An 11739-nucleotide genomic window follows, 5' to 3' on the forward strand; every position below is an offset into this window, starting at 1 on the left:
ATGAAATTTCCATGTCACTCATCCATATTTAATCTATGTCATTTAGTATATTGGTATGGTGATCATCGTGGTCGAGTCACGTTTGAATGTGATAGAGGTCGCGGTGGTTCCATAGTTGATATATGAGATGAACCAGATTGTATTAAGGAGAAGTCTAAATATAAATAGCATACAAATTCGCGCTTAAAGAATATGTGATATAATTGTTCTAAGAAAAATATGAAGCCCAAGTGGGAGATTGTTAGAAATTCATAATTTCTAATTAAGATGGGCATCATATATTTAATACAGTTATATTGACTATTTTTTTGGGTTACAAAACATGTGATCTAATTAATGACAACTTATAAGACTTCTGAAACTGATAACATATATGAGCTTAATGAGTGAATACCCAAACGGTTGACCTATAGGGAATAATGAGAACCCTATAAGTTAACACATAAGGAATGGTTATGGTCCCCAAGACACCAAATCACAAATAGTTTTCACCTCTCACCATCAGAGAGAAAACGAAGGTCCCAAAAGGAATTAATGATTTGGTTGAGGAAGACCATCACACCAAAACTCTCTCAAAAGATATATCAAAGGAGTAGACTAGAGAACATGGATTCAGAGATTCATGTATGACTTTATATCCTTGTTTTATATAATGTGTGAGAATCATGAGATTCAAGATTCTAAGATTCATATTTCACCGATCATCAGGAAATATCTAACACCTTTAGGATGGTGTGCATGAAAAATGGGAGGTGGGTTTTGATAGTGTTGTAACCTTCATGGGGTTGATCATTGTCATTGTTGCTATGGTTGTTGGTTCTGTAATGCCTATGGCTATGGCAGATTGCAATAAGGAGTTAGCTTTATAGTGTAAAATAGCAAAATACTCGTGGACTGCCTGCATGCTCGTTTGCCGGTTTTAAAATGGTTAGGGCATGTGATTTTGTCCATTAAACATTTGTGGGCATGTTCGTGCCCGCTTAAGTTTTGCTGGCATAATGCGGGCACCGGAAAAACGGGTCGGTTGGGAAATGACAGCAAATTAAGGAAATGCACAATACATTAGTTTGTGCTGCATTTAGACAAAAACAGTAACAACATTGGTTTGGGTTAGGATTTCAAGTGTACCAAATCTGAATCCGAAAATTGAGATTGGGTTTTACCCGAACCTAAACTGGATCACATTGAGTTTTTCCCATTAAATTTAAGTTCGGTTCAGACAAGTAACTACAGATTCAGTTTTCATTATCATCCCTAGTACTAGCTCCACGCTTCCTCTTATCATTTCTAACATATGCGATATAAACTATTTTTCTAGCAGTTTGAGTTCCAGACCTTAAAGAGTGTTGAAGCTCTTGTCAAATTACATTAGTTGAGATGGAGCTCCTAAGTTTTTTCTTTCTTCATCTTTTTGTTGGTTGAAGAATTTTGGTTTCATTCTTCCTCTTTCTCATTGTGGTACTTTAGAGTTACAAGAGACATACAATGTTACATTAGTTATATGAATGTAATATATATGTATTAATATTTTAAAAATTATAGTTAGTGCATCATCCACCATTCATTTGGATGAGTTTTAATTAAGAGTTAATAATAATTAAAAATAAATGGTAGATGATAAATTGACAATGTAAAAACTTTTGAATCATTTCCCCAAGTTATATTTGTTTGTAATTCTAGAACATTCCCTACATTGTAGTGTGTCTGATACAATGAGTTGAAGTGTTTTATAACGTGGGTCGATAGTTTGGTTGTATATTTTTTATTGTATCATAAAATATATTAAAAAGAGCAACCGAGTCCATCATTCAATAAGATATACCTTTCTAAAGATTATCTCAAGTTTGAAGTTGATTTTAATTGTAATTGTGCACACTGGATCATCTTATTAGATGATCTTTTCTTTACTGTACCGGAACTAAAAAAATATAAATAATTGTTGAATATAGTTAATGAGCATAAGGGTGGAATATAAATAAAAGAATTGTTCTATTCTTGAATAATGTTCCAAGAATGAAACAATCATGATATGAATTACAATCTCTTTAGCACATCATGAAATTCAATTTGAGTCAGGATTATTAGGATGGAGCATATTGTCTTCATAGGGTGACAAGAGGTTCATCTTTTTTATCCTCTGCTTTTGGTTGCTCAACCTTGGCTTCCTCCTTGGTCTCAGCAAGAGCATCAACCTTTTCTTCCTTATTCTCCTCTTTGGTCTCAGCCGCAGCATCTACCAAAGGCTCTTCTTTCTTCTCACTCTCTTCTTTATCACCTCCTTCCTTGGTTTCCTACATAAACCCACCAATCAAATTTTATTATAATCTTATTGAAAAATTAGATAAAATTAAGAGGACCGGTAGGAATACTTTTTTTACAACACTCTCTTTCACACATTTTTTGTCATTTAAAATAGAGATAAATTTAAATCAACCAAACAAAAAGAGAACATATAAGATTTAGTGGATCTTATATGAATTTTACCAATAAGGTAGGATTTGCAGAACAAAGTATCTAAAGGAAATGTGATACTACCCACTAGCCTTCTTAAATTAATTATAATAATATGATAAAAACAATTTAATTTTGAGGTGATATGAATAGAAGTATTTGTATGTAACAAAAAGAGATAAAACTAACTATATGGATATGAGGTGATAATAAGAACAATATAAATATGAGGTGATATGTCATAAGTATGCATGTGACACTTTTTGGATAGTGAATCTGAGGATGGTAGATATACATGACGACAAATAGGACTCAAGTTGTGTCATGCGTTGTGTTGAATTGAAATGAAAATGGGAGGGGAAATTATGTACCTGGACAAGAGTCTCGCCCTCAGCATTCTTTGGTGAGTTAGGAGACTCAATTGGGGCTTGTTCTCCTTCTTCCAACTCAAGGTCCTTAGGGCTACTCACACAACCTCCCATTATTATTAATACAAATGTATGAACAAAATGGGTATTGGAGGAGGTGGTGTGATGAAGAGGTAAAAACACCAATTCACCTTAAAATGCAAGTTGATAACAAAGTTCTGAGGGTGAAAAACCCAGCATTGGACTAGGATGTAATATATAGCAACATTAATGACTGACTTTTAGGAGCATTTTTCGGGTTGCAATAATAATTGGCCTGGCATAGTGGAAGTTTTGTGGTCTATTGTCATGAGACTATTTCCTATGCATAACTAGTTGTTGGAGTTAGTTATGCCAATTAGTCTCTTTTTCTTAATTTTCTTTCATTTTCTATATTTTTAGACTATAATTCAATTGTAGGTTCTCTTTGATGGCTATAACAAGACTGCACCATTCATGGGTTGATGTTCAACATTGTGCGTATTCCTGAAGATGTGGACAATTTATATGGTCATTGCTACTTCTACAACTCATGTCTTCACAAATCTACAAATAAAACTACGTCCATGTGTGTACAAAAGTGGGTAAATATGAATTTTTTGTAAGTAAATATATTCATACAAATAGTTTGTACCCGTAAAAATTTAAAATGTTAGAAAAACATTTGAAAAGGATTCATTTTTTTCCGGGTCTGGAAAGATTTATGGAACAAACGTGTCATGGGTGGTAAGTTCTTCACCTCTTAGAGATAGGTGTGCAGGTGAATAGGTATTAATGGAAAAATGCATTTGAACCGATCATTATGTTCATTTCGACATATCTAGTGATATCATTTAGAATGTAAAAAGAGTTTAGAGTAAACCACCAGAATAAAACGTTTGGATACAATTTATATATATTAAATTATAGTCCAATCCACTCTAAGTGAGTTGTGGCGGACCGACCCGCATAATATAAAAAATTATATTTAAATTTTAACATATTTAATCTATTTAAAATATATATATCATTCGATATTAATGTGTAACTTTTTTAATATGTTATTATGCCCAATGCAACCAAATTTATAGATCTAATGACTTGTGTTTGAGTTAAGATGTGATGTCAAGTCCACATATATGATTTTTACATAACTCAATTATTAAATATCTCATTTCTATTGGATTTTCACTCTTTAACACAATATAATTTGTAACTTCACTTTAATATATAAACTTTTGGACATTATCACAAATATTATTTTTTATATGCTCTTTGTCAATACTTTTATTGTGAAGTATTATATTAAATTTGGTTGTGTGAAGCTCTCTATGGTAAACAATTATGTTGTCTTTTAGTTTTGTTATAAACATTATTTCTTATTATATTTTTGTTGTAGAAGTTAAATCTAGTTAAATACATAGTTGATAAAGGAAAATTGAACTCTATATGATTTAAGGTCTTCTCATTTGATTTGATACATTATTTTGTTAATGAGATTAAAAGGATATCATGGAAAATAGGAAAAATAATATAAGAATTTATTATGTATACACTAACAATGTAAGTGTTTTTTACACTCATCAAATCTCCACCATTCATATGTTAGCTAGTATTGACTTTCAAATAAAATTATTACAAATCAATGGTGAATGATATGCTGATAGTGTAAAAACTTTACACTGTCAGTGCATAGATTTTAAACTCATAATATAATGCTTAACTTTTTAACATTGTTGTAATTTATTAATATTTATATTTAGACATTACTCTATTTTTATTCAAAGTCCATAACACAATATTTTTTATTATAAGTTATTGATTTGTAAATTTTCACCTAATGCTTATTACTAAATCAAAAGTCCCAAAAAAGATTATAAAAAAAATAAGAAAAACGGTTAGTCTGAACCTGGTTTTAATATAGCTCGATTGAGCTAAAAATATCAGATTCAATAAAAAGCACATAATATGATACTCAAGCCCTATAAATTTTTGAGCTTTGACAGACCAACCCGCCCATTTTAACCCTTCTACATAAATATATTAAGTTTAAATAGTAAATTACTCATACGTTCCTTGAGTTTTATTCAAAGTATACAAACTACTTCTCCTTTTGTTTGACCTACACAAACCACTCATATTTTATATAACTACCTTATATTGACTCCTCATTCCGTTAGTAAACCGTTAAATGATAATGTCTTGTGATTATTACATGTCATTTAATAAAATACTATTAAAAGTAATACATTTTTACTAATATTTTAAGTTTACATGAACACTCATCTAATTACAAGAACAATTTTTGTCAGTCCTCTTCAAAGCTAAAACATCAAAAAACGTGAACCAAAACCAATTCCTCCACTTCAGGCTAACAATTCTTCAAAAGGAAAAGAAAAGTTCAATAACAAATTACCAAATATTTTAAGGCTTAGTATACAACATCATAGATTAGAACTGAATTTGAAAAAAATTGTCAACGGAAAAAAACAAAAGTTCATCCTTTACATACCCGTATAATCCTTGAGATGCCTTGTCATATTTAATTGTACTAACAAACACATGCATTGATTAACTCACTTTTTTCTCACAATCTCGTGTTCTCTCTAAGATGTACATGGTCTTATTCACCCGGACACATTTTCCTTCTTAGAAACAAGTCTTATTTAATATTATAGTTAAAAGTATCCATTCTCTGTTCATAAAAAGAAGTTACATGCTAATCCTGATTTAAAAATTATATTGCATTTATTATGCCAACCAACTTTTTGTCCATTTTCCTTGAGAATGTTCTTCATAAAACTTTAGATCCTTTGTGAAGCATTTCGTCGAATAGCTTGTGTCAAAGAATCAAAATTGATAAAGTGGTAATGAATTGGTGTAAGAACTTGTGTGGATATTATGCAAATTCAGAAGAACTGAGAATTTCTTGATATATATTACTTTTGGAACATGACATAATTATACAAGAAAATAAGAGTCATGTTTTTTGAAGTTGAGGGTATTTTAGTATTTGACTCCTTTATTTCAAATTTTTGTTATCGGTGTTATATATTAAGGAAAGGTTTGTGTAAGTATAAAAATGGAAAGGGTAATATATATAGTTTCATTAAAATTCATGGGAGTTCCGTATAATTTGATCTTTTAAATATAATGTGTTCATCAATATGTCTATATACAAGTTTTTTGGAAGATTATTGATTTGGTGTGTCATGTCTAATGATTCAAATTGCATAAGAAAATACAATAAATTTTTTTAGAGTAAATTGCAGTCGAATCACATGAGTTTTAGTAAAATTACATAAAACCTTCATATCATTTTTGAATCTACACAAACCACCACTATTTATCTACGTGTATTATACTAATTACTCATGCACAAGCAATAAGTGTGATCTTTTAAGCAAAAAAAAGGTGGTGAATATAATTAAGTTAAACAAATTAGTATAAGAGTTGATGTCTCGTTATTATTTTTGATTCATTACACAATGTGTCAATAATTCTAAAGAGATATTGTTTAAATCACTCTTATACTATATTGTAAGTAATAAAAAATAATGAAGATGTATTAGTTCGTATATTATTTAGACTTGTCTTCATAATATACCATATTTTATTTAATTTAATAGGAGTAGAAAAAAATGATACATAGTTTGTGTTATTTGACTAAAATCTAGGGAATATAGATGTAATTTACTAAAAATATTATTGTTATTGTTCAAAAATTAAATTAGTAAGATGATATCATTATAAGATTACCAAGAGGAAGTAACCTAGTATTTTGATTACAAACTAAATTAGATTGAAAAACACTACAAACAAACAACGAAAAATGGATGAAATTAATCATCTATGAGCCACTTCAATTTGTTCAACAATACTCAAGTATCAGCTAACATCTCATTCATAAGGGAGTATTAACAAGTATAGCTAGTTTTCTAATAAAAATATTCAAATTAACCGCCGAGAATAAGCATAGAGTACTTGTTAGAAGTATCATATTTCATAGCATATAAAAATTTAATATAGTATTTATTATTAGATTAGATTTTTCTCATATTTTTAAGTCTTAACAAATGATAATCGGTGTATTTATGCTACAGAAAGAGCTATTATAAGCAAGATTAAGATATATTACCCAATATTGTTAGGTGAATAAAGCTACCAAAATAAAAAAATGGCTAATATCATGTTATAGCAATAGAGTGAAAGTCGTCGTTAACATCGAACCTTAAACATGACAATAATGTTAGAAGTCACACACTGAGTATCATAACAATCTCAATGTGTTATTTAAGACATAAAATTCTCTCACGTAATAGACTAGTCTTTTGGATTAGACTCTTCTCATATACTCAAGTCCTAACACTATTCCCAATCATCGATGAAGCACATCTTGAGATATGCATGAGAAGGGTAGTGAAGCAGCTAAAGTGAAAATATGGGATGTTGTTGAAATATATTGTATCATGTAAATAATAGTATATGTGAATATGTGAGATTGTATTATTGGATTAATTCTAACTCTAGTGATTAGGAACAAAAGGCTTAGTTGGGCTTAGTTAGTTTTTGTTAGAGTAATTAGTTTTTTCATCTTTAATATAAAAGATTCAATGTAATTATATAAATCATCAATTCAATATTCAATTCATTCATAGCAAATTTAATTATGTCTTCCATGTTGATGGTTCTTGTTTTCAATATCCTTCATTCTTCTTCTTCTTGGTTTCTTTTTTTTGTCTCTTGTTTGTACTGGACATTGTTCAAGCAATTCTATGACAGTTTTGTGCTGGTTAGTTATTGTGACTATGATTGGTTATTGACACCCCAGACACACCATTGTTTCCTTCATTAGATGACGAACCACCATGATGATTGTTGCCAGCAGAGGCATGCCTCAGAGTAAATCTATATTGGTATCAAGATCTTCTACTATGGAGAAAAGTTATAGAAGCGATAGGGGTAGTGCAAGTCCAAATTGTTTAAGTGTGTCCCCTTGTTCAAGAATTAATACATTGCAATCAAGGGCAAGGCCTTCATTAGTGCTAAATTCCAGTTCAACCTTAGGAGCTTAGGAAAATGCATTCAACATTTAATTTGAATGGTATAATGAATTTGGTATTCTTTGTGCATTTTATATCAAGAACTTTATGCAAGTTGAGTATCACATTTTCATTGCCAAGCATACATATCTTCCAAGTGTATTATTGGGTTAATTATAACTCTTGATTATGAAGAAAATGCTTAGTTGGGATTAATTAGTTTTTGTTAGGGTAGTTAATTTTTCCATCTTTTATATAAATAATTCAATATAATTTTATAAATCATCAATTCAATATTCAATTCATTCAATTCAATGAATGAAATTCATATCATATTTCTACTCTTGATTCTTAATAGATATCAAAAGTGGAGATGAAACAACTAGGCACAATAGTGAAGACAAGACTCAAGAGCATCAAGTGATACTTTAGTCAAGATGTGTGAGAGGAGAAATAATAAAGTATTGTATTTCTTGTATAAAAGTGGTATTGTATTAGTATTATGTGTTTAGGAATAAATGTTGTTACAATTATAATCAAAGATAAACTTAGAAACCAAACCTCAATAGTTCGTCTAAAATAATATACTAAAATTAGTCTAATGAACACCAACCCAAAAAATATAGGTTAGAATGATTTAGTTTGTGTGAGTTGCTTACGTATGAAAGGATGGGCAGAGCCATATAGTGGTCATGGTGTGCACATTCTGACCTTATATTTTTCTCCAACTTTTACACCTCAAACCTATAATTCAACAAGCCAAACATCAAAGGAAAACACCTAAGTCTATATAAAAGCTTATTCTACTATTAAGCTTTTAAATTATAATTTGAGCACATAACATAAATAATTCTTGCATTTCAAGGAAAAAAGAAAGCCATTGTTAATAATTGAACATAAATAACAATATTCGAAATAATTCTTTGCTTTAGATTATAATAATTAAATAACAATTGCACAACAATTATAATAATAATAATCTTCATTATTGAAAGAGAAAAAGATAATAAAAAGAGAAAAAAATAATAAAAATATAGAAAAGATGTATGCACCAACACTATAAGAGTTTTTTATATTGTCAGTGTATTATCTATAATTCATTTTTAATCAATGTTGATTCTTAAGTAAAAGTAATTCAAATAAATAACATAATAGATAATGCATTGACTATGTATAAATCTTTATACTTTCATTGCTAAAATATTACACAAAAACCAACGATCTTACGTTGTGAATAGACTTAGATTTAAAATTTTATTTATTTAATGTATGTCTTACAAAATAATTAAGATAGACATATAATATATATTTATAGGTAGACCTAGGATTAATGTTTAATAGGATTTTTATGAATTATGAACTTCTAATTAAGTGGATCTAATAGTGTAAAGTCTTACTAAATTTTTAAGATGATAAAAAATAAGGGTTCAATTCTTATAAATAATATTTATTAAAAGGGATAATTACATATCTCAAAAATGATTAATTTTTTATCCAATTGAAAGTGGAAATATAGTACAATTTTTTTTAATATTTATATGCAGATGAGGTGGGTCATATTACTGGCCGCTTACTATTATTTATTGGGTGGAGAATGCATCATGTGGAATAGTTATTGAAATAAGGGTGTAAACTTTAATTGAAAAGCCGAAACTAACTTCTACCTCTCCCAAACACTTAAAGCTTTGTTTGGTTTCAAGATAAAAAAATAAAAAGAAAGAGGTGAGGAATATAATAAAATTTAGAGTTGCTTGATATAAAGGTAAGAAGAAAGAAAAAAAGAGAAAGAAATTGAGTTTTTTTTAAATTGACGATTATATCCATAGATAATGAGGGAAGTGTGAAAATATTAAGGGTAATTTGGTCATTTTTGGAATTTGGTGTCTTTTTTCCCACTTTCTTCACACATGTGAGGAGAGAAAAATTAGCATGTGACCCACTCTCTCTTCTTTTTTCTTTTTACATTAAATGAGAGTAGATACTAAACTTTCCTCACTTTATATTCTCTCCCTTAGCAAATGAAGGCTAAACCAGTAAACCAATATCTCATTCCCACCAAACCATTCACTAGGAACCCTCACTAAACCACCTCTGCTGATTCGCAAACCATCGACCACATTTGCTCACTACTATAATCATGCTTATTTTAGATACTGTTAATGATATTTTTCATCATTTTTTAGCAATGAATTAATCCATTTTATAGTGCGTGGTTGTCCTTCCTAACATGTATTGCTCTCAAGAATTAAAATATTAATATTTTAGTCGTCCTGAAAATCTAATAAGACCTTACACCACTAAATTAATAATGCCCATTAAGGACCATATTTCTATTTTGTTTGTCTCTGTTTATTTTCTTTTAGGTTAATACTCTCATATGAGTTAATGAATAATTAAGTGAGTTAATAGATAATTAAGTGTTTTTAAAAATAAATAGAAATATAACTTTTAATAACAAATTTGTTCTTTTAATTATAATAGAAATATAAAAATAAATCAACAAATATGTATCTTCCATGGAGAGAATCTTTATTTCTTTCACATAGCCTTATCGGAAAGTACACAAAATTTTACTTACGTGCTGTCTTAATAGTCCTTATATTAGATTTTCATCTTACTAACTTGTTAAATGTTTGTTTATCATTTCTACCTAAACTTTTTTCGTATATTTATTTCTACCTAAACTAATGTTTAAAAAAGAATAGAGATTAAATAAACGACAATCTAATGTTACGTTAAACCTAAAATACTTCTTTAATCCTTTTATGTTATTTTCTTAGCTTTCAAATTTATCCTTGTGGTAAAATAAATGTTCATTTAGACATCTGTCTCCCACACATTTTGTCAAGTTCTTCACCAACAGTTAATTACACTAACACCTTCTGAGTTTTAGTGAAATTACATAAATCACCCCTTCTTTTTTACATCTGCACAAACATTCCCTAGTTTTTATACTTTCATTACATTGACCACTCATGCATGAGAAATAAGTGTAATCTTTTAAACAAAAAATGTGATAAATGCAATTAAGTTAAACAAAATATGGTATATTGTGAGGAAAAATCCAAATAATATACAAATTAATGTATGTTTATTATTTTTTTGTTACAAAATGCATCAACAATTCTAAAAAGATATTGTTTGAATCGCTCTTATACTATATCGTAATGAACCAAAAATAATAATGAGGTATCGACTTATATATTATTTGGACTTGTCTCCACAATATATCATGTTTTGTTTAACTTAATTGCATTTATTATATTTTTTGTTCACAAAATTACACTTATTTATCATGCATGAGTGATCAGTGTAATGAAAATATAAAAAAAAAATGAGGGGGTTTGTGTAAATGTAGAAAAGTGAGAGATAATTTATGTAATTTCACTAAAACTCAGGGAATATTGTAACACCGCGAATTTTACGAGTTTGAATTATAAGATTTTACTAATATTTTCATTAATTATATATTCGAAAATGAATTTCTGGGAATTTTTGGTAAGGAATTAGATAAAACTCTAGTTGAGTTTTATTCTTGAAATTTTATTTCCAATTTTATGGTAAATTTTGGTAATTTTCTGAGACAGTCGGTTCTGGACCACTGTCGGGGCCGAATCCGCCCGGTACGGCTCAAAAAGTGTCTTTTTGAGTTCCGTAACTCGGAATCGAATTCCGATCGCGCCGTTGGATTCGTAATTTAATTTTGAGTCGACATAGACCCTGAATACACTCATACCTATTTTCTAAATATTTTTCACTCGGAATGCCGAAATCCGAAATTCTAATCGAATATTAGGATCGGACGATTTAAAATACCCGATCGAGTATTGGCCGATAATACTCGGGAATGTTTATCACAC

General features: G+C 29.2%; 1 protein-coding gene across 2 annotated transcripts; it reads right to left on the bottom strand.

The window, feature by feature from the left end:
* On the bottom strand, window positions 1957-3082 carry LOC109327833 (probable methyltransferase PMT26). Of its 2 annotated transcripts, XM_019561003.1 has the most exons (3): window positions 2823-3081; window positions 2265-2291; window positions 1957-2222 (listed from the first exon to the last, which is right to left on the bottom strand). In XM_019561003.1, exons 1-3 carry the CDS (start codon window positions 2931-2933, stop codon window positions 2103-2105), a joined length of 258 nt encoding a protein of 85 aa, XP_019416548.1. In that variant the 5' UTR covers window positions 2934-3081; the 3' UTR covers window positions 1957-2102. The 2 variants fall into 2 exon arrangements, with proteins under 2 accessions (XP_019416548.1, XP_019416547.1); XM_019561002.1 differs by having other exon boundaries at window positions 1957-2291; window positions 2823-3082.

The sequence above is a fragment of the Lupinus angustifolius genome, chromosome LG15 (genome assembly GCF_001865875.1).
Source record: "Lupinus angustifolius cultivar Tanjil chromosome LG15, LupAngTanjil_v1.0, whole genome shotgun sequence".
Taxonomy (NCBI): domain Eukaryota; kingdom Viridiplantae; phylum Streptophyta; class Magnoliopsida; order Fabales; family Fabaceae; genus Lupinus; species Lupinus angustifolius.

Bases quoted from the DNA above. Each gene is read 5' to 3' on its own strand.
- LOC109327833 (XM_019561002.1), bottom strand. From the start codon at position 2,933: ATGGGAGGTTGTGTGAGTAGCCCTAAGGACCTTGAGTTGGAAGAAGGA. The intron at 2,292-2,822 runs GTACATAATTTC...GGGTTTATGTAG, and splicing joins AGGGCGAGACTCTTGTCCAG to GAAACCAAGGAAGGAGGTGA.